This window comes from Pleurodeles waltl, chromosome 4_1, assembly GCF_031143425.1.
Source record: "Pleurodeles waltl isolate 20211129_DDA chromosome 4_1, aPleWal1.hap1.20221129, whole genome shotgun sequence".
Taxonomy (NCBI): Eukaryota; Metazoa; Chordata; class Amphibia; order Caudata; family Salamandridae; genus Pleurodeles; species Pleurodeles waltl.
Genome location: NC_090442.1, coordinates 156687532 through 156711424, shown reverse-complemented (window position 1 = coordinate 156711424; position 23893 = coordinate 156687532). Strand labels below are relative to the sequence as shown.

The 23893-nt window shown below is 46.0% G+C and overlaps 1 protein-coding gene across 1 annotated transcript in view; it reads right to left on the bottom strand.

Moving 5' to 3' along the window:
- NUP205 (nucleoporin 205) overlaps positions 1-23893 on the bottom strand; it is a 525888-nt gene that overhangs the window by 121907 nt on the left and 380088 nt on the right. Inside the window, exons 29-32 of the mRNA XM_069227955.1 lie at positions 18486-18750; positions 17263-17361; positions 16591-16739; positions 15995-16186 (exon numbers count right to left, since the gene is read on the bottom strand). Of these exons, the coding sequence (XP_069084056.1) occupies positions 15995-16186; positions 16591-16739; positions 17263-17361; positions 18486-18750 (705 nt within the window). The remainder of the gene's footprint in view (positions 1-15994; positions 16187-16590; positions 16740-17262; positions 17362-18485; positions 18751-23893) is intronic.

Below are 23893 nucleotides of genomic sequence, written 5' to 3'. Positions count from 1 at the left end.
GCAGATCTCCATGTTGAAACATTTTTACATAAAAGAGGTAATTCCACAAAACAGGGAGATGAGAGGACAGTGAGGAATCTGCGGTTAGACAGCATCCACCAGAAAGAGCATTAACAAATGCTAGTAGCTTGTTCTTTTGATGTATACTCCTAACCACGGACTCCTCAGAAAAAATATCTGTAGAATACCAATGCAGTACCTGCCTTGGCAGTGGGTCTGTGACATGACTCCGGTAAAAATAGCTCCGCAGGGCTGAAAGCCCAAAGCATCTTTCCCGTCAGATTGACTGTTGAGGCAGTAATACTTCATGAACATGTGCACGGATGCCCACGTTGCAGCCTGGCAAGTTTTCAATTAAGTGACTCTGCATGCCTACAAAACGGTAGCAGCCTTAGCCCTGATGGAATCATGTCCCCGATTTTAACTGAACAGAGTCTGTTTCTGCACTGCCTTGCCTTGCCTTGGCCCAGCAAACCCCAAAACAGCTATTCACTCACCCAATGGTCTCTTCTTTTGAGGAGTGAGGTGGGGCAAAGAACATCGGGACAGTGATGGGCGCTGCAATGTGAAATTAAGTCATAACTTTCGTGAAATGCTGCTCTAGTCCTCAGCACCAGTTTGCCCGTAAAAAAAGATGGGAAGGCGGGTGGACTGACAGTGATTGATGCTCACTCATACAACGTGGTCAGGTTTTTGGTGTAAGCAAGACCATCTTCAGGGTGAGGAAATGTAGGGGGGGCAGTTGTGTAACGGTTCAGAGGGAGTGCACATCAGGTAAGAAAAGACCAAATCAAGGTCTCACTGCGGCATCACAAAAGGCATACAGGGAAACATGTAGAACAAACCTTTGAGAAAGCAAGTACCAGGTAATTTGAACAAGGATGGTTGCTCCGGTCAATTCGGAAAGGCATAAATTGCCAACAGATAAACTTTAACTGTGCCCACAACAACAACAAAATATGAAAACATCTGTTAGTTTAGCAGGCAATGGGTCCGTGTTATGGGTGCCACACCAAACCACAAATTTGTCACAGTGTCCAGCATAAACAGATTTTGTGGAAAGGTGCTTAATTTGGGAGGTAGATCAAAAGCAGTCAACCACTCCTGTGCAACTGCCATAAATGGAGTAGTAAGAGTGAGCAGGTCCATGTGCAAAACCCTGCCCGCTGCTTCGAAAGAAGATCCTCCCTTAACGGCAGTCTGATCAGAGGACAGATGTTCATGGCCAGAAATACAAAACACCACACTCTCCTGGCCTGATCCAGAGCCACTGATCTTCAGAACAGGCAGGAGAGGCAGTTGTAGAAAGGCATACAACAGTCTGTGCTATATTTTAGGTGAAATGCATCTCCAACCAAGTTCCTTCTTGGGTTTGCCATTGTATAAGTTTTAACACTGCACGTTCTCATTGGTGGGAGATAGAGCCAGGAATCCTATTGTTAGAAGATGTCCTGCACCTCCTTTGGATGTTGTTGACATTTGTCATCAGCTAGGCATCATCAGCTTGGTTCATTTCTCTGGCATTTAAAGAACTTACCAAGTGGTGTACATTTATGGAGATGCGCTGACTATTCGGAAAGGTTCAGAGGCGCAAGGCTTCCAGGAACAGAGCCCATGACATCACCCCATCCTACTTGTTGCAATACCACATGGCGGTGGTGTTGTCTGTTAGGACCTGAACTCGTCTTCGCTTGATGGATCGGAGGAAGGCTTTCAGGGTTAAACGGATGGCTCACAACTTAAACAGACTGACGGGGGTCTGCGCCAACGACCAAAGTCCTCTGATCTCAGCTTCTCCCAGATAATGTCTGTAGAAAGTTGGCTCTATATGTGCTATTTCAAAGTAAGGAATAGCATGCACAGAGTCCAAGGGGTCCCCTTAGAGGTAAGATCATGGCAAAAAGAGATAATACTAATGCTCTATTTTGTGGTAGTGTGGTCGAGCAGTAGGCTTATCAAAGGAGTAGTGTTAAGCACTTGTTGTACATACACACAGGCAATAAATGAGGAACACACACGCAAAGACAATTCCAGGCCAATAGGTTTTTGTATAGAAAAATATCTTTTCTTAGTTTATTTTAAGAACCACAGGTTCAAATTCTACACTTAATATCTCATTTGAAAGGTATTGCAGGTAAGTACTTTAGGAACATTGAATAATCACAATAGCATATATACTTTTCACATAAAACACATATAGCTATTTTAAAAGTGGACACAGTGCAATTTTCAACAGTTCCTGGGGGAGGTAAGTTATTGTTAGTTCTTGCAGGTAAGTAAACCACCTACGGGGTTCAAATTGGGGTCCAAGGTAGCCCACCGTTGGGGGTTCAGAGCAACCCCAAAGTTACCACACCAGCAGCTCAGGGCCGGTCAGGTGCAGAGGTCAAAGTGGTGCCCAAAACACATAGGCTTCAATGGAGAAGGGGGTGCCCCGGTTCCAGTCTGCCAGCAGGTAAGTACCCGCGTCTTCGGAGGGCAGACCAGGGGGGTTTGTAGGGCACCGGGCGGGGGGGGACACAAGTCAGCACAGAAAGTACACCCTCAGCAGCATGGGGCGGCCGGGTGCAGTGTGCAAACACGCGTCGGGTTTCCAATAGGTTTCAATGAGAGACCAAGGGGTCTCTTCAGCGATGCAGGCAGGCAAGGGGGGGGCTACTCGGGGTAGCCACCACCTGGGCAAGGGAGAGGGCCTCCTAAGGGTCACTCCTGCACTGGAGTTCCGATCCTTCAGGTCCTGGGGGCTGCGGGTGCAGGGTCTCTTCCAGGCAGGCAGTCGCGGTCAGGGGGAGCCTCGGGATTCCCTCTGCAGGCGTCGCTGTGGGGGCTCAGGGGGGACAACTTTGGTTACTCACAGTCTTGGAGTCGCCGGGGGGTCCTCCCTGTAGCGTTGTTTCTTCACCAGTCGAGTCGGGGTCGCTGGGTGCAGTGTTGCAAGTCTCACGCTTCTTGCGGGGGTCTTTAAATCTGCTCCAGTGGAAACAAAGTTGCAGTCTTTGTTGAACAGGGCCGCTGTTCTCTGGAGTTTCTTGGTCTTTTGGAAGCAGGGCAGTCCTCTGAGGATTCAGAGGTCGCTGGTCCTGGGGAAAGCATCGCTGGAGCAGTTTTCTTCTGAAGGAGGGAGACAGGCCGGTAGGGCTGGGGCCAAAGCAGTTGGTGTCTTCTTCTCTGCAGGGTTTTTCAGCTCAGCAGTCCTCTTCTTCTTTAAGTTGCAGGAATCTAAATTCTTAGGTTCAGGGGAGCCCTTAAATACTAAATTTAAGGGCGTGTTTAGGTCTGGGGGGTTAGTAGCCAATGGCTACTAGCCCTGAGGGTGGGTACACCCTCTTTGTGCCTCCTCCCAAGGGGAGGGGGTCACATTCCTATCCCTATTGGGGGAATCCTCCATCTGCAAGATGGAGGATTTCTAAAAGTTAGAGTCACTGCAGCTCAGGACACCTTAGGGGCTGTCCTGACTGGCCAGTGACGACTCCTTGTTATTCTCATTATTTCCTCCGGCCTTGACGCCAAAAGTGGGGCCGTGGCCGGAGGGGGCGGGCAACTCCACTAGCTGGAGTGTCCTGTGGTGCTGGAACAAAGGGGGTGAGCCTTTGAGGCTCACCGCCAGGTGTTACAGCTCCTGCCTGGGGGAGGTGATAGCATCTCCACCCAGTGCAGGCTTTGTTACTGGCCACAGAGTGACAAAGGCACTCTCCCCATGTGGCCAGCAACATGTCTCAGGGTTGGCAGGCTGCTGGAACCAGTCAGCCTACACAGGTAGTTGGATACAATTTCAGGGAGCACCTCTAAGGTGCCCTCTGGGGTGTGTTTCACAATAAAATGTACACTGGCATCAATGTGCATTTATTGTGCTGAGAAGTTTGATACCAAACTTCCCAGTTTTCAGTGTAGCCATTATGGTGCTGTGGAGTTCGTGTTTGACAGACTCCCAGACCATTTACTCTTATGGCTACCCTGCACTTACAATGTCTAAGGTTTGGCTTAGACACTGTAGGGGCACAGTGCTCATGCACTGGTGCCCTCACCTATGGTATAGTGCATCCTGCCTTAGGGCTGTAAGGCCTGCTAGAGGGGTGACTTATCTATACTGCATAGGCAGTGAAATGCTGGCATGGCACCCTGAGGGGAGTGCCATGTCGACTTACTCATTTTGTTCTCACCAGCACACACAAGCTGGCAAGCAGTGTGTATGTGCTGAGTGAGGGGTCCCCAGGTGGCATAAGACATGCTGCAGCCCTTAGAGACCTTCCCTGGCATAAGGGCCCTTGGTACCAGGGGTACCAGTTACAAGGGACTTATCTGGATGCCAGGGTGTGCCAACTGTGGATACAAAAGTACAGGTTATGGAAAGAACACTGGTGCTGGGGCCTGGTTAGCAGGCCTCAGCACACTTTCAATTCAAAACATAGCATCAGCAAAGGCAAAAAGTCAGGGGGTAACCATGCCAAGGAGGCATTTCCTTACACAACCCCCCCCCCCAAACGAAAGAGGATGAGACTAACCTTTCCCAAGAGAGTCTTCATTTTCTAAGTGGAAGAACCTGGAAAGGCCATCTTCATTGGCATGGGCAGTCCCAGGTCTGTGTTCCACTATAAAGTCCATTCCCTGTAGGGAGATGGACCACCTCAACAGTTTTGGATTTTCACCTTTCATTTGCATCAGCCATCTGAGAGGTCTGTGGTCAGTTTGAACTACAAAGTGAGTACCAAAGAGGTATGGTCTCAGCTTCTTCAGGGACCAAACCACAGCAAAGGCCTCCCTCTCAATGGCACTCCAACGCTGCTCCCTGGGGACTAACCTCCTGCTAATGAAAGCAACAGGCTGGTCAAGGCCATCATCATTTGTTTGGGACAAAACCGCCCCTATCCCATGTTTAGAGGCATCTGTCTGCACAATGAACTGCTTGGAGTAATCTGGAGCTTTTAGAACTAGTGCTGTGCACATTGCTTGTTTCAGGGTGTCAAAGGCCTGTTGGCATTCTACAGTCCAGTTTACCTTCTTGGGCATTTTCTTGGAGGTAAGTTCTGTGAGGGCTGTCACTATGGATCCATATCCCTTCACAAACCTCCTATAGTACCCAGTCAAGCCAAGGAATGCCCTGACTTGAGTCTGGGGTTTTGGAGCTGCCCAGTCCAGAATAGTCTGGATCTTAGGCTGGAGTGGCTGAACTTGGCCTCCACCTACAAGGTGTCCCAAGTAAACCACAGTTCCCTGCCCTATCTGGCATTTGGATGCCTTGATAGAGAGGCCTGCTGATTGCAGAGCCTTCAAAACCTTCTTCAGGTGGACCAGGTGATCCTGCCAGGTGGAGCTAAAGACAGCAATATCATCAAGATAAGCTGCACTAAAGGATTCCAACCCAGCAAGGACTTGATTCACCAACCTTTGGAAGGTGGCAGGGGCATTCTTTAAACCAAAGGGCATAACAGTAAACTGATAATGCCCATCAGGTGTGGAGAATGCGGTCTTTTCTTTTGCTCCAGGTGCCATTTTGATTTGCCAGTACCCTGCTGTTAAGTCAAAGGTACTTAAGAATTTGTCAGCACCTAATTTGTCTATCAGTTCATTAGCTCTAGGAATGGTATGGGCATCTGTCTTGGTGACAGAATTAAGTCCTCTGTAGTCCACCCAAAACCTCATCTCTCTCTTTCCATCTTTGGTGTGAGGTTTGGGGACTAAGACCACTGGGCTAGCCCAGGGGCTGTCATAGTGCTCAATTACTCCCAATTCCAGCATCTTGTGGACTTCCACCTTGATGCTTTCCTTAACTTGGTCAGACTGTCTGAAAATGTTGTTTTTGACAGGCATGCTGTCTCCTGTGTCCACATCATGGGTACACAGGTGTGTCTGACCAGGGGTTAGGGAAACGAGCTCAGCAAACTGTTGCAGGACCTTCCTACAATCAGATTGCTGTTGGCCAGAGAGGGTGTCTGAATAGATCACTCCATCCACTGAGCCATCTTTAGGGTTTGATGAGAGGAGATCAGGGAGAGGTTCACTCTCAGCTTCCTGGTCCTCATCTGTTACCATCAACAGATTCACATCAGCCCTATCATGGAAGAGATTTAGGCGGTTCACATGGATCACCCTCTTGGGGCTCCTGCTAGTGCCTAGGTCCACCAGGTAGGTGACCTGACTCTTCTTCTCTAGCACTTGGTAAGGGCCACTCCATCTGTCTTGAAGTGCCCTGGGAGCCACAGGCTCCAAAACCCAGACTTTCTGCCCTGGTTGAAATTCAACCATTGCAGCCTTTTGGTCATACCAAAACTTCTGGAGCTGTTGGCTGGCCTCAAGGTTTTTACTTGCCTTTTCCATGTACTCTGCCATCCTTGAACGAAGGCCAAGTACATAATGCACTATGTCTTGTTTAGGCTCATGAAGAGGTCCCTCCCAGCCTTCTTTAACAAGAGCTAGTGGTCCCTTTACAGGGTGGCCAAACAGAAGTTCAAAGGGTGAGAACCCTACTCCCTTCTGAGGCACCTCTCTGTAAGTGAAAAGCAGACGTGGCAAGAGGACATCCCATCTCCTTTTGAGTTTTTCTGGGAGCCCCATGATCATGCCCTTTAATGTCTTGTTGAATCTCTCAACAAGGCCATTAGTTTGTGGATGATAGGGTGTAGTGAATTTATAAGTCACTCCACACTCATTCCACATGTGTTTCAGGTATGCTGACATGAAGTTGGTACCTCTGTCAGACACCACCTCCTTAGGGAAACCCACTCTGGTAAAGATACCAATGAGGGCCTTGGCTACTGCAGGGGCAGTAGTCGACCTAAGGGGAATAGCTTCAGGATACCTAGTAGCATGATCCACTACTACAACTAGGATGTACATATTTCCTGAGGCTGTGGGAGGTTCAAGTGGACCCACTATGTCCACACCCACTTTTTCAAAGGGGACCCCCACCACTGGAAGTGGAATGAGGGGGGCCTTTGGATGTCCACCTGTCTTGCCACTGGCTTGACAGGTGGTAAAGGAGACACAAAACTCCTTAACTTTCTGGGACATGTTGGGCCAGTAGAAGTGGTTGACTAGTCTCTCCCACGTCTTGGTTTGTCCCAAATGCCCAGCAAGGGGAATATCATGGGCTAAGGTCAGAATAAACTCTCTGAACTCCTGAGGCACTACCACTCTCCTAGTGGCACCAGGTTTGGGATCTCTTGCCTCAGTGTACAGGAGTCCATCTTCCCAATAGACCCTATGTGTTCCAGTTTTCTTGCCATTGGACTCTTCAGCAGCTTGCTGCCTAAGGCCTTCAAGAGAGGGACAGGTTTCTTGCCCCTTACACAACTGTTCCCTTGAGGGTCCCCCTGGGCCTAAGAGCTCAACCTGATAAGGTTCCAACTCCATAGGCTCAGTTCCCTCAGAGGGCAGAACTTCTTCCTGAGAAGAGAGGTTCTCTTTTTCTTGTTGTGTTGCAGCTGGTTTCCCAGCTGTCTTTCCTTTCCTCTTGGTAGGCTGGGCCCTTTTTCAAGACTCCAGCTCTACTTTTTCACCCTGAGCCTTGCACTGTGCCCTTGTCTTGACACACACCAGTTCAGGGATACCCAGCATGGCTGCATGGCTTTTCAGTTCTACCTCAGCCCATGCTGAGGACTCCAGGTCATTTCCAAGCAAACAGTCTACTGGGATATTTGAAGAGACCACCACCAGTTTCAGGCCATTGACCCTCCCCACTCTAAAGTTACCATAGCCATGGGATGTACTTTAGTTTGATTGTCAGCATTGGTGACTGGATAAGATTGTCCAGCCAGGTATTGACCAGGGGAAACCAGTTTCTCTGTCACCATAGTGACACTGGCACCTGTATCCCTCAGGCCTTCTACACTTGTCCCATTAATTAAGAGCTGCTGCCTGTATTTTTGCATATTAGGGGGCCAGGCAGCCAGTGTGGCTAAATCCACCCCACCCTCAGAGACTAATGTAGCTTCAGTGTGACACCTGATTTGCTCTGGGCACACTGTTGATCCCACTTGGAGACTAGACATTCCAGTGTTAGCTGGAGTGGAGTTAGAAGTGGTATTTTTCTTGGGACAGGCCTTGTCTCCAGTTTGGTGTCCAGACTGACTACAGCTACGACACCAGGCCTTTCTGGGATCAAAGTTTTTACCCTTGTACCCAAAATTGGTTTGTGAAGAGGCTCTGGGCCCACCCTCCTGTGCAGGTTTTTGGGGGCCTGTAGAAGACTCTTTACTATTTTTGTTTTTGGATGTCTCAACACCTTTCCCCTGGGGAGGCTTTGTGACCCCTTTCTTTTGGTCACCCCCTGTGGAAGTCTTGGTCAGCCTAGTCTTGACCCAATGGTCCGCCTTCTTTCCCAATTCTTGGAGAGAAATTGGTCCTAGGTCTACCAGATGCTGATGCAGTTTATCATTGAAACAATTATTTAATAGGTGTTCTTTCCCAAATAAATTGTACAGCCCATCATAATTACTTACACCACTGCCTTGAATCCAACCATCTAGTGTTTTCACTGAGTAGTCTACAAAATCAACCCAGGTCTGGCTCGAGGATTTTTGAGCCCCCCTGAATCTAATCCTATACTCCTCAGTTGAGAATCCAAAGCCCTCAATCAGGGTTCCCTTCATGAGGTCATAAGATTCTGCATCTTTTCCTGAGAGTGTGGGGAGTCTATCCCTACACTTTCCAGTGAACATTTCCCAAAGGAGGGCACCCCAGTGAGATCTGTTCACTTTTCTGGCTACACAAGCCCTCTCAAAAGCTGTGAACCATTTGGTGATGTAATCACCATCTTCATATTTAGTTACAATCCCTTTGGGGATTTTCAACATGTCCGGAGAATCTCTGACCCTAGTTATGTTGCTGCCACCATTGATGGGTCCTAGGCCCATCTCTTGTCTTTCCCTTTCTATGGCTAGGATCTGTCTTTCCAAAGCCAATCTTTTGAATCCAAAGCCCTCAATCAGGGTTCCCTTCATGAGGTCATAAGATTCTGCATCTTTTCCTGAGAGTGTGGGGAGTCTATCCCTACACTTTCCAGTGAACATTTCCCTAAGGAGGGCACCCCAGTGAGATCTGTTCACTTTTCTGGCTACACAAGCCCTCTCAAAAGCTGTGAACCATTTGGTGATGTAATCACCATCTTCATATTTAGTTACAATCCCTTTGGGGATTTTCAACATGTCAGGAGAATCTCTGACCCTAGTTATGTTGCTGCCACCATTGATGGGTCCTAGGCCCATCTCTTGTCTTTCCCTTTCTATGGCTAGGATCTGTCTTTCCAAAGCCAATCTTTTGGCCATCCTGGCTAACTGGATGTCCTCTTCACTGGAGTTATCCAGAGCTGTTGGTCCCTCCTGTGAGGGAAGCAGCATCTCTGACTAGTATATTTGGAGACAGGGCTGGAGTAGCCCTATTCTCCCTAGTTAGGACTGGTAGGTGGGAATTTTCCTCCAAGTCACTATCTTCATCCTCTGTGTTGCCATCCTCAGAGGGGATGGCCTTTTCAAACTCTGCCAAAAGCTCCTGGAGCTGTAGTTTGGAAGGTCTGGGGCCCATTGCTATTTTCTTTATTTTGCAGAGTGACCTTAGCTCCCTCATCTTAAGATGGAGGTAAGGTGCAAGGTCGAGTTCCTCCACATTCATCTCTGCACTAGACATTATACTTCTAAAAGTTGGAATACTTTTTAAGAATCTAAAACTAGTTCTAGAGTCTAATTCAAACTTTCACAAAACTTTTAAACTCTAAAAGAAATGCTAACAGGGACTAACACAAGGCCCTAGCAGGACTTTTTAAAAATTTAGAAAAATAGTTCAAATTGCAAAAATCAATTTCTAATGACAATTTTTGGAATTTGTCGTGTGATCAGGTATTGGCTGAGTAGTCTAGCAAATACAAAGTTTTGTACCCCACCGCTGATCCACCAATGTAGGAAGCTGGCTCTGTATGTGCTATTTCAAAGTAAGGAATAGCATGCACAGAGTCCAAGGGTTCCCCCTTAGAGGTAAGATAGTGGCAAAAAGAGATAATACTAATGCTCTATTTTGTGGTAGTGTGGTCGAGCAGTAGGCTTATCAAAGGAGTAGTGTTAAGCACTTGTTGTACATACACACAGGCAATAAATGAGGAACACACACGCAAAGACAATTCCAGGCCAATAGGTTTTTGTATAGAAAAATATCTTTTCTTAGTTTATTTTAAGAACCACAGGTTCAAATTCTACATGTAATATCTCATTTGAAAGGTATTGCAGGTAAGTACTTTAGGAACTTTGAATAATCACAATAGCATATATACTTTTTACATAAAACACATATAGCTATTTTAAAAGTGGACACAGTGCAATTTTCAACAGTTCCTGGGGGAGGTAAGTTATTGTTAGTTCTTGCAGGTAAGTAAACCACCTATGGGGTTCAAATTGGGGTCCAAGGTAGCCCACCGTTGGGGGTTCAGAGCAACCCCAAAGTTACCACACCAGCAGCTCAGGGCCGGTCAGGTGCAGAGGTCAAAGTGGTGCCCAAAACACATAGGCTTCAATGGAGAAGGGGGTGCCTCGGTTCCAGTCTGCCAGCAGGTAAGTACCCGCGTCTTCGGAGGGCAGACCAGGGGGGTTTTGTAGGGCACCGGGGGGGGGACACAAGTCAGCACAGAAAGTACACCCTCAGCAGCACAGGGGTGGCCGGGGGCAGTGTGCAAACACGTGACGGGTTTCCGATAGGTTTCAATGAGAGACCAAGGGGTCTCTTCAGCGATGCAGGCAGGCAAGGGGGGGGGCTCCTCGGGTTAGCCACCACCTGGGCAAGGGAGAGGGCCTCCTGGGGGTCACTCCTGCACTGGAGTTCCGATCCTTCAGGTCCTGGGGGCTGCGGGTGCAGGGTCTCTTCCAGGCGTCGGGATTTTAGAGTCAGGCAGTCGCGGTCAGGGGGAGCCTCGGGATTCCCTCTGCAGGCGTCGCTGTGGGGGCTCAGGGGGGACAACTTTGGTTACTCACAGTCTTGGAGTCGCCTGGGGGTCCTCCCTGTAGCGTCTTCTTCACCAGTCGAGTCGGGGTCGCCGGGTGCAGTGTTGCAAGTCTCACGCTTCTTGCGGGGATTGCAGGGGTCTTTAAATCTGCTCCTCTGGAAACAAAGTAGCAGTCTTTGTTGAACAGGGCCGCTGTTCTCGGGAGTTTCTTGGTCTTTTGGAAGCAGGGCAGTCCTCTGAGGATTCAGAGGTCGCTGGTCCTGGGGAAAGCGTTGCTGGAGCAGTTTTCTTCTGAAGGAGGGAGACAGGCCGGTAGGGCTGGGGCCAAAGCAGTTGGTGTCTTCTTCTCTGCAGGGTTTTTCAGCTCAGCAGTCCTCTTCCTCTTTAAGTTGCAGGAATCTAAATTCTTGGGTTCAGGGGAGCCCTTAAATACTAAATTTAAGGGCGTGTTTAGGTCTGGGGGGTTAATAGCCAATGGCTACTAGCCCTGAGGGTGGGTACACCCTCTTTGTGCCTCCTCCCAAGGGGAGGGGGTCACATTCCTATCCCTATTGGGGGAATCCTCCATCTGCAAGATGGAGGATTTCTAAAAGTTAGAGTCACTTCAGCTCAGGACACCTTAGGGCAGAGGTCTTCACACTGGGGGGCGGGCCCCCCTAGGGGGGCCTCAGGTGATCCCAGGGGGGGGCGCCAAACTCTGGCCAAAAGAAATATTATACAGATAACATGCCTTTGTTTTAAGCAGAAGCATGTTATTGCAGTTTTAAAAAGGTAACGGTACTTAACTGCAATGTTTAAATAGGTTTAGACATATTTAAACATTGGCATCTTTGTAAAATAATTGTGAAAAACTCTGAGGGGGGCCCAATGATTTTTATTTTTCAACTGGGGGGGCTCGGCATAAAAGTTTGAAGACCACTGCCTTAGGGGCTGTCCTGACTGGCCAGTGACTCCTCCTTGTTATTCTCATTATTTCCTCCGGCCTTGCCGCCAAAAGTGGGGCCGTGGCCGGAGGGGGCGGGCAACTCCACTAGCTGGAGTGTCCTGTGGTGCTGGAACAAAGGGGGTGAGCCTTTGAGGCTCACCGCCAGGTGTTACAGCTCCTGCCTGGGGGAGGTGATAGCATCTCCACCCAGTGCAGGCTTTGTTACTGGCCACAGAGTGACAAAGACACTCTCCCCATGTGGCCAGCAACATGTCTCGGGGGTGGCAGGCTGCTGGAACCAGTCAGCCTACACAGGTAGTTGGAAACAATTTCAGGGGGCACCTCTAAGGTGCCCTCTGGGGTGTGTTTCACAATAAAATGTACACTGGCATCAGTGTGCATTTATTGTGCTGAGAAGTTTGATACCAAACTTCCCAGTTTTCAGTGTAGCCATTATGGTGCTGTGGAGTTCGTGTTTGACAGACTCCCAGACCATATACTCTTATGGCTACCCTGCACTTACAATGTCTAAGGTTTGGCTTAGACACTGTAGGGGCACAGTGCTCATGCACTGGTGCCCTCACCTATGGTATAGTGCACCCTGCCTTAGGGCTGTAAGGCATGCTAGAGGGGTGACTTATCTATACTGCATAGGCAGTGAGAGGCTGGCATGGCACCCTGAGGGGAGTGCCATGTCGACTTACTCATTTTGTTCTCACCAGCACACACAAGCTGGCAAGCAGTGTGTCTGTCCTGAGTGAGGGGTCCCCAGGGTGGCATAAGACATGCTGCAGCCCTTAGAGACCTTCCCTGGCATCAGGGCCCTTGGTACCAGGGGAACCAGTTACAAGGGACTTATCTGGATGCCAGGGTGTGCCAATTGTGGACACAAAAGTACAGGTTAGGGAAAGAACACTGGTGCTGTGGCCTGGTTAGCAGGCCTCAGCACACTTTCAATTCAAAACATAGCATCAGCAAAGGCAAAAAGTCAGGGGGTAACCATGCCAAGGAGGCATTTCCTTACAATGTCACCAACCCAGCAGTTACCACCATTATCTCTGGGTAGGGTAGGAAGAGGGATTCATCACTGGCCTAATTGCGGTCAAGCAGCCACCACTGCAAATCTTTTGATTTCTCCTTCGAAACTGGATGGAGTCTGACAGATTTTCCTGGTACTGAGTGCACTGAAACTTTAAATCCAACTGCAAAGTCTGCATATATCAACTAGTATGGCTGGCAAGCAGGATGCACAAGGACAGTAGTTCAAGGAGTCAATGAGGCATTCTCACTAGGATCCATGACTGAGACTCAAACAGCAAGATCATAGGTAGTTTGTCCTGTACGGAATGCCCAAAAGTGCATCTTATCCTGGATGGCTTCAATTAAAGGTACCCTCTGCAACGGTGTCAGGAGCTACTTTGGCACATCGACTGTGAACCCCAGCAAGGTAAGGAGGCTCACTATCGTTTGGAGATGGTCTGTGACAAACAGTGGCAAGCACACCTTCAACAGGCAGTTGAAAATGTAGGGAATAACTGGTACAACAACCTCCGAAAAAATGCTGCAGCCACTACCATCAACTTTGTGAAGACCAGAGGAGCACCCGTGAGACTGAAAGGACTTTAACTGCAGGTAGTGCCTGCAGACCTGCAGGGTGGAGATGTGGAAATATATGCCTTGCAGGTCCAACACCACCATCCAGTCTTCTAGATCCAGAGCAAACAAAACTGGCAAGAATGAGCATCTTGAATTTGTCCTTCCGGAGAAAAAAATTGGGGGGTCAAATATCTAAAATAGGATGAGGGCCTCCACCCTTTTCGGCACTAGGAAATAACAGAAAAACAAAAAACACCAGAATACTGAAGCTCAGGCCCTCTTTATGGCTCCTTTTTCCAAAAAAAACCCGATATTCTTGATGGATAACAAATGGTCCGGGTGACGCACTTGGCCACCTACTGGATTGGTCTGTGCTAAATCAGCCTGAAATTTCTCTGGGACTGTGGCCAAGATATTTGTAATCAAGTCCCATAATGTGTGGGAGTACCTTGCCAGTAAACAGCTGGCGTAGACTGAGGGTGAGGCTAACAGAAGAAAACATCCTCTTCTCAAAAGCTTCAAACCTTTTTTTGTTCTTTTAGTTGTAGTAGTGGGAAAATAATTTGGGGTTAATCCTGCTAGCGGAGGGATTTACTAGCCATCCTGCTGGAGGAGCTGGTAACACTTTCCTCTGTAGGAGGCATTGTTTCTGGCCTCAGAGTTCATGGGCTCCTATCTCCAGGGGTCAGAAACCTGTCTCTGGTGGAAGGCTGGTCGATACCAGCCAGCCCACTAGAGGTTTTCAGGGAGAACCTCTAAGGTGCCCTCTCAGTGCCGATCACAATAAATCTGATACTGGCATCAGTATGAATTTATCGAGAAGAGGTGTCTGATACCAAACACCATTATTTTCTGTGCAGCCATCATACAGCCGGGTAACTTGTGATGAGCAGTGCTCAGTACATGCCCTTAAGATGGCTGCCCAGTCACTTGCATTATCTAGTAATGGAACTAGACAGCCCAAGGGCATGTATGCTCATGCAGCTATGTTCTCAAGTAAAATATAATGCACCCTGCCTTAGGGCTCTCAGGCCTGCTGTAGGGGTGACTTACATATATTAAATGCAATGCCTCTAGCATGGCACGCAATAAATGTGCCCTAACATGTTTTCACTCATGGTGTGCACCATGACACGAAATCTGCAATGAGAGGCTGCATGCAATTTGTAGAGGGGTCCCTTAGGGTGGCATAAGACATGCTGCAAGCCCTTACGGACCCTCTCTAGTACTCAGGCTGTAAGTACCAGGGGTACCATTTACTCACAAGTTACAGGGGTGTTAAAGGGAGTGTCAATTGTACACTAAGACCTTCTATCTTGTTTTAAGGAAAGAGTACTGACACTCAAGACATGGTTAGATGGAACTCAGTGCACCTTCAGTCAAAACACCTCAGTACCAATGGCAAAAAGGGGGGATGGTGGCCATGTCAAAAGGGGCACTTTCCCACAGAGAGAGAACTATGACCCCTGTAGCAAGAAACACCTAACCAGGACTCTTGACTGCGGATTAGCATCAGGAAGACCGACAGCACAGCATTTTCAGCATCCCGGAGCATCCTCAGAATCCTATATTCCTTGCATCAGGATCCCACTATAGACATCAATGGCAAGGAGCCACTGACGGTGGAACTGGACTGAGGACTGCTTTCCTTGAGGAGATAACTGTTTTGTTGGACTTGGCTGGTCTCTCTTGACTGGTTCAGGTGCTGGAGATGGTCGCCCAAAATAACTAAGTACACCAACCTGTAAAATGTTTTCCTGAAAGGTTTCTCAGTGTCAAATATGTTGATTGATGTATTGTTTCTTGTAAAACCTATATCTCCAGTGGATATTTTTTGTTTTGGTTTCCATCAATTCCTAAAAATATACTCTATTTTTATAAATAGATGCCAGTGTGTCGAGTTTCTTTTTTCTTCAATTGTTTTGGAGCTGTTTTAATGCTTTAAACTTGTTCTTTTGACTAATCCTGGCTGCTCAGAGCCACAGCTGCTCAGGGTTGAGCTGAGGTTGAACAAACTAAACTTTATTGGTCCCTAAAGAGGTATTATCTGGTGCGGTCGCACCACCACTCCATATAATACATCCCATTTCCTCACAACTTTGTCTTTGATTAAGAATCTAGTAAGGCTATGCTGCCATGGGGTGTTTCTTGATGCTTGGCTACTTGGCCTAATGAAACACCATCTTTAGGTTTTCTACTCAACCATGCGGTGTCCCACTGACAGCAATGACTGAAAGAAATCTGAAAAGGACATGGAGCAGTAGTCTACTTAGAGCCTTGGGTCAGTGTCATAGAAGAAAAGGCTATACTCTACATTTAAAAGATTAAATCTTAAGGATAACATATCACTATATACCCAATATACTGGACCTACTCAGAGTGCAAGATAATTTACAGTAGAAAACCAAGCGCATGCTGTAAAACCATTCATTTCTCTTTTGAGAGGCTTATACACAGATGCACAGTAAAATCAGTACCAGGTCACGTTTTGCCAAACCTGAAACAATAACTTTTCAGAGTACTTTTATAAACCTCGATCTTTGTCTTACCATTTTGGACTCATAGATATAGAGAGCCTTCAACAATGGGGGCTGTGGTGTAAGCAGACTCTGCAGACTGAGATCATCCTGTGCCAGGCTATCTACGAGTACCTTCAGATAGCCACTATTGGCGAGGTACAATAACCACTGTTGCTGCTTATCCACGGACACAATACGATCCAACAATGCCAAAGCCAGCATCTGCAAGAAGAGGAGAAAGTCTTAGTAAGGAGACATGAAGACTGTAGAAGATGGAAGCATTGGAGTGGTTAGAGCGAGGAAACATTAGAGATAATTGTAGAATTAGACATGTGGCTGGCTAAAAATAATTTAGAAAATTGGAATTTAAAAGTGCTGGCAGAAAATGAACATATGCACCAAGGCAATGCTTTACTTTAGTGTAAGTCAATGTTTTACTCACAATGTTACTGAGCACAGGGGTGAGCATTATTATATATATTTTTTTTTACATACTGTATGTTACAATTTAAAAACAACATAAAGCAGTAAAGGGGAAAAAATAGTATTTAAATCCAATTACAAACAGCTGAATTGCTGATTACTGATTAAACCCCAAAGTCTACAAACAAGATTGTTGCTCTTACCCTTCCTATTTCATGTCCATCGCAGGCATCTCGGCAGATGACCCCCATAAGTGCAGCACCGTAGCTCTCAATGATAGCAAGGTTCTCTCTCTGAAGTCTACTAAATGCATCCTCTGGAGCAGTCAGCCGTTCCCACATGGTCTTCTGGGCTATAAAAGTTTACAGAAAAAAAGAAAGTAAGATGACGAGGAAAGAGAGAGACTGACATGGCAAAGATTGTATTGCACATCCTGGACCTATGATGTGAAGGTGATGAGCTTGAAAGAATACAACAGTGACGCATGAAATGGAATGGGGTCTGCCCTATCAGGAATAGTGGGGACAAATATAGTTGCCATATTTTTAGGAATAACAAAGGATGAGAAAATGCATGCTTGCCCTGAGAATGAGAGTACATATCGCTCTGCACAAGAGTGTACATGCACAGTACTTGGTGAAGCAGTAGGTCCGGTGCAGAAGCTGAGAACATGAATGAGTCACAGGAATAGTGGATTACTTGCAACAGATTTCCGTAGCACATATAAGTAACATTACTGTTAAACTCCCTACATCCTCTAGAACATAAAAGACTAAGGAAAATTTTGCTAAGACACTTGAATTACTGTGATTGCTTTTTCAAAAGGATTAAGTATGCTGTTGTCAGCTAAAACAAGGGAGAAGATGCATAAATACCTGCTTCAAGGGTATCTGGCTCATCAGGTCTCTGAGCAATCTGCAGATAATATAGCAGGGATCCATATAGGTGTGCTCTCACTCGCTGGAAACCACCACCTACTCAGGCAGAAGAAACAAGGGTTCATTAACAAATCCAACCACAGCAGAGACTCTAATTAAATACCTATCTGTGATAAAAAATAACATTAGTAACTGTTGGGTGTATTTTCTTTGCTAAATTAAGCATTTTCTACTGAGGCATGTGTCTCATGTTGGCATAATGCACAAGTGATTCTAGAAATGCTTCTTCACTGAGTCTTCAAAATGTAATACTGAGAAAATTGATCAAAGCAAAACTAACAAGAATATAGCAAGGGCCCTGCCAGAGGGACTCTTAGACAGACTTTGAGAAAGTGAACTGGCCTTGCATACATTCAAGTGAGTTGCCATCTCAGACACCCTATAAAGGGAGTAAGCAATGTTTGAGCTGTAGTAGTGAACCATGCTCAGACAGCTGGCTGAGTGAGTATAGTAATGTAGAGCCCCCCCAGACACTGAAGAAAACTCACACAGCCCACTAAGTGAATGAACGTAGCTGTATGTAGCCAACCCACACAGAGCTAAGATTTTGCAAAACTCAGGTTCTGAACGTGCTTCTAGAAATTTCAGCTACACAAAAACTCTGTTTTAGAGTCTAGTGTGTGCAAGCCTTGTTTACTTGCTGTCTCCACTGGTTGACTAACTAAAGCCCAAAGGTCACAGAGATAGCAACAATAACTTAACCAGAACTAGAGTGAAAATGGTTTCTGCAAAGAGAATGAATGAGTCTTATCCTATTGTGCCAGCACTGTTTGCTAAGAACTTAGCACTACAGACCTTCAGCACGGTCTACCCAAAGAAGTCAGATCACACTAAGGCAAACCATGCACATTCTAAAGTAAATAGCTAATGCTGTTTACAGTGGCAGAAGCTCTCACCTAACTTGTAAACCTGTGTAATACTCAAGAAGAATGAAATGTGCAATGTCTAGTGAGTAAGGAAACTTGTATTCGCACCATAGAGTAAAAGCATCAATGAACTTTCCATCAAACAAAAGGAATAATTTAGTAGTTAAGCGCTATAACAACAGTGGTGCTCATAGAGAGAGCAGACCAATGCAAACGCCAGGTAAAAGCAAGCATGAGTATTTTTATACATCCTTGTTGAGCACTTAATCAGAAAGACCCGTGGATTTACTTTACCGGTTTTCAAAATGAACTCCAACAACTTCCGCAGAATGATATGCAAGGATGAATCACCGATGGATGAAAACCCAACAGCAATGGTCTCACTATTACGAGGTGCAGTGAAAGAACCATCCAGCATCAAGACATACTGTGATTGACCAAGGGACAGAACAGGCTGTTTCTGCTCTGTGCGAACAGTCTGGCTGAGGTAGGCTGTGAGGGTGAAGACAGCTCCGGCTACCATTGGCATCAGCTCCTGAGCAGCATCGTCATCAAGGATCTAGGTGAAAACAACACTTAACATGAGCCTAACACAACAGAGGATAAACGAGAACATGTTAAACTAGCAACTGCTTAGTGGTACATAATTGCACAATAAATCCTCATAAAAAGTACAGGGACTGAATATGGCCCCATCATTATTCATCTATGTACAGGAAGCCAATGAGGGTCCCACACAGACCATTCATACTAAACAGCCAGCAAAAAGCACACTACACCAAAGTCAAGTTAAAAAGGAATTCCCTCTACAGTGAGATAGAGAAAACGAAAAGTGTTGCACCTATTCTCACAGACTCCTTGCAATATGACTAACTAAAACTGCTATCACCTGATGAGGACGAGAAACCCTGTATAGGAAGCTACATAGCAAGCAAGATTTATGGCCCTTCCTATATTGTCCTAATAAGATTTAAGAACGTTCGCATTTTTAGTATTTTCTAATTGTTTGTTTTCATCTATTTCTATACGCAATTACTGAAGTTTTGCATTGCCAGTACTTGAGGTTTCTGTTCATTTGCAGTTTACTGTTTGTTTCATTTATAATTATTCTATTATGTTGAACTCCTATTAATTGGCATTACCATTTTTAGGCATTTATTGTTTAAAATGGTAGTTTCCTGGTGACTGGTTTAGTAAATATTTTTATTGTTTCAGGCGTTTTCTTTAAAGCCATTCTGTTTTCAATGCTGCAGCCACTATGTAGTTATTCGTCTGACACAGGAGTGTGGAATTTTATAAAATATCTACCTGTCTAAGGGACGGAATATTTTCAAAATGTGGCAGTCCTTTAATAAAAATGAAATGAGTTAGTTGCCTGTAACTTTAGTTTTCCAGCATTGGCATCACTCATATATGAACATGCTACAGTCATTCTCCGTCTTAAGCTGGGAATCTTGTGTTGTGTAATTTTAAATAGCAGTAAATAGTTTTAAGATGGTCATCGGCCTCAACAACAGTGTTTGTTTAGTGGTACAACCCACTCAATTGAAAAACTCTAGGTCATCAGGTACCATGCTGTCAAGATCAATAACCACACTTTGTGGTGGATGTCTCTCCATTGTGCCTGGAGGGGAGCTAGGAGGGCATCTGCAATGGAACTGCTGGGAGTGCAAATAGATTTAGAAGCTTCGTGAACTAGTACTGTCATGGCCAGACCAGGACAATGAGAATCGAGAATAAAATGTCCTGCTTGTTTGACCTTTCAAGTCTTGGGAGGAACACTTGTAAACCCACTCCTACGGTATGGAGGCCCAGGATATTATTATGGAGCTTCTTTTGTGCATCTGACCAGAGATCTTTGGTCAACAGTTCCTGAATGTGAGCTCCCCAACCGTCCATGGAATCATCCACTGTGAGCACCATTCTGTCCGACAGAATGGGAGTTGCACACTGAGATTTGTAAGAAACCACCATCAAAATAAGGGCCTATTTCAGGACACGGAATGTATTGTGCCAACTCAACTAGCTGTCCAATTCTTGCTGGACAGGTCTCATACGGAGCCTATAAAAGGGTATAAGATCTATGCAATATGACATCAGTCCCAGTAGAAAGGTGTCCCTAACCGTGCTTCACAGAGAAGGTCTTTACCGCTGTTAGAAGCTTCATCAGTATGTCCACCAAAGAAAAAATCCTTTCCCAGCTGTGCGGCCATTATTGCTTCCAAGAACTGGAGCTTTGTGGTTCTATAGAGTGCTTGTCAGCATTCAGTGTCAGTCCTACTCTGATAAATATAGAGGTGCAGGGGACTGTAGAAGCCTTTGCCTCTTACCCAGATGGAGGACTTGACGAGCCAGTCATCTAAGTACAGGTACAGTTGATGAGTCTGCCATCTGAGAAATGCCCCATTGAAGTGCCCTGAATTGGAAGTTCTGCCCAGCCACTGAAAAGGGGAGGTGTTGCAAGTCATTCCAGTGCATGGGGATAAGGAAATAAGTATACAGAAGATCCAGGGATGGCAGTCGTTTCTCTGGAGCATCAAAAGTACTTCTTGGAGCATTACCATATGAAACATTTGTTTTTTCAGGAACTTGTTCAGTTCCCTGAGATACAGAATAGGGCTCAAATGTACTGTCTTTATAGAAAGAATCTAGGATAAAATCGGGACTGTCTATATTGCTCCTTAGAGAAAGAGGAGAATTTCCTGTTGCAGCTCCGTCAAGTGAAAATAGTGTTCCTTCCTGGGTGGGTAGACCGGTTGTTTCTGTGGAACCTCCTATATGACCAGACTTTTAAATCTTCCCATCCATTAGTACAATGTCATGGACTCCAATGCAGTGCCAAAAAGGCAACCAGGAATTTCCACCTCCCCTGGTTGTTGAGATACAGTTTCTGGAGGTTTTGTGTATCTAGGGAGGAAGAGATTGGGGATGTGGGCGAGTGGAGAGTTGGGTTGAGGCAGCTAAGAGGAGTTTTTGGTTGACATGGAAGCATATTTGTGAGGCACTTCCTTTTTTGCCCAGAAGATCTGCCATTATCCTTGTTTTTGATGTCTGTTGGGTGCAAAGCCGTTGCCGTATCCAGGCGACCTCAAGGTTAATATGGACATCACTGACCTCCATACAGATGGACGCCTACTCTATAAGCCTGGGATCGTCATGAGCCACGGAAAAGTGTAAAGCCAGAATGAAGTTACAGGAGAGCACCCAGAAAAGTTTCCATATTTGCTTTAACATTCTGAAAGGCATCATCAACATGCTTTCCAAACAGTGAGATTCCATCAAACGGAATATTCAGCATTTTCACATGGAGCTGTACATCTCATCCATCCCAGTCTTCTTAGCCAAAGGGTGAAAGCCTGCATTTGAAACATCCACTGCATCCCTCATATCCTCTAGTATGAGGATGATTAGTATTGAGATGTCATGCCACATCTGGCAATCACAAAGGCCCAGAATTGCCAAAACATTGGCAGCCTTGATTGGCTTTGCGCCATTGAACCAACCCTACAACCCAAATTACCTATGCACCCGCTATCAAAGATATGATGGGGGTCTGTGATCTGCTCTAGGCCACAGACATGGTAACAGAGTATTACTTAGGGTGCCATGCAAGGCACACAGGGGCCAAGTCTGGACCATTTCGTTTCTTATCGAATCTGCGGCAACACAAAGATGATGGACGGGATGCTGAACATGGCCAAACGTTCACTGTGTCACAGACCTGGGTTGAATCCATCATTTCTTTTCTCACCGTGCCACCCCAGTTTGGACTCAGCCATATGCAAACCAGTCTTGACCCTGCTCCCCATGGGAACAGTCCAGCCCGAACTGCTAGGCCAAGTCCGCCCTGAACCAAAAACAAGCATCCTGGGACCGGTTTCAGAGTATCACCCCCCTAATCAGCCAGGCAAGCTTGAATCCAGTGACGCAGTGAGCACGGGACCCACATCTTAAAACTATAGCAGCCAAGTGTACCTTTAAGGAAGGATAATTGGGTCTGCTGTCCAACAAATGAGTAAGGTAGCGTAAGGCTGTTGTGTCCTTTGTACTGTCACGTAAAAAGGAACGCCTTTGGCAACAAATTAAATATCTTTTCCACTTAGCTGGGTAACATTTTCTTGTTGTTGGTTTTCTTGCTTCCCTGAGAACAGACATGATGTTTTCTGGTACATTTAAGTGCCCCAATTCTATGTCCTCGGGAGCCAAGCTGATAGACTCAGCATCTTTGGTTCTGGATAGATAACCTTTTCTCCCTGCATTGAGATATGATCTTGATTTGCTGGTAATTGCTGCACATTGTCTTGTGCTAGGTCTGTAAGCCAGGATTGTCTTGCCCACTGTGGTTCTGTTAGAACTGAGGTCATTGGAGATTCTTTGCACTTGTTGATCACCTTGTGTAATAGTGGCATTGGGGAAAGCGTAATCAAATTTCCCAGACCAGACTTTCGACAGACCATTCCCCAGAGACTTGGGGTGTGGGTGCCTGAACACAAAGAATTGGCATTTTGAGTTCTCTGGTGTTGCAAACAGATATATGTTTGCAGTTCCTGATTGGTTGAAAATCTGAGTACTGTTCCTATTCGAGTGATGAGGATGCTTGCTCGCTGCTTGAACATAGTCCTTCACTGCCAGAAGTACTGTTGTTATGCTTGTTATTTTCTGAATGGCCCACCTCCATATGTTTTGTGCTAGCTTTGATAGTACAAATGACTTTGTTCCTCCTAATTGTTGAGGTAGAACAATGTTGTATAGTCTGTTTGAATTAACAATGATTTCCCCCAGACCTGCGTTTAAAAGGCTCTCAAGGTTAGGAACACTGTCTCTAGTTCTAACACATTGATATGCTGGACTGCTTGGTGGACTCCCCAAAGACCTCTGATCTTGAGTCTCCCCATATGAGCTCCTCAACCTATATGCAAGAAGTGCGTTGTAATAGTTACTGTGGGAGTTGGGTCTGAAAATATTTTTACACTCGCTATTTTTGCTTTGTTACACCATTTTATCTCTTCCTGCACTTTCTGTGTCACAACCACTAGATATTCCACAACTCCCTGTGGCTTGTGACCACTGATTTTGAAGCCATCGCTGGACTGGTCTTATATGTAGTTTCACATGTGGTATGAAAGGTATGCAAGATGCCATCTTCCTTAGCACCTTCCCCACGGTCCTCAGCATCAGAGAATGACCCTTCTGGTACAGATGTGTTTCTTGTAGTAAGGACAGTATTATTTTCTAGCAAGGGCAGACTTTCCCCTCTATTGAACTGATTCTCACTCGGAGAAAGAGCTTTTCTTTTTTCCGGTGTGGGTGACGATTTCTCTCTGTTTAGAGAAAACCCCAAATTGTGCAAGGTTGACATCACTTTGTTTGTGTGTTGTTTACATTTATGTTGTGAATCTGCATTTACTAACCAGTCATCTAACTAGGGATAAATATGTATTCCTTGTCTTCTAAAGTGTGCTGCCACTGCTACTAAACACTTTGTGAACACTCTTGGTGCTAATTTGATTCCGAATGCAAGCACCTTGAAATAAAAATAGTGCTACAAAGCACAAGTATTTCTTGTGCTTGTTGTTCATTGGGATATGGAGATATGCATCTTTTAGGTCTATTGTTGCCCTAAAATATCCTTTTTGCAATTGTGGTATGACCTCCTCCAGACATGTCATTTTGAATTTTTGAGTCTTTATGAATTTGTCTAG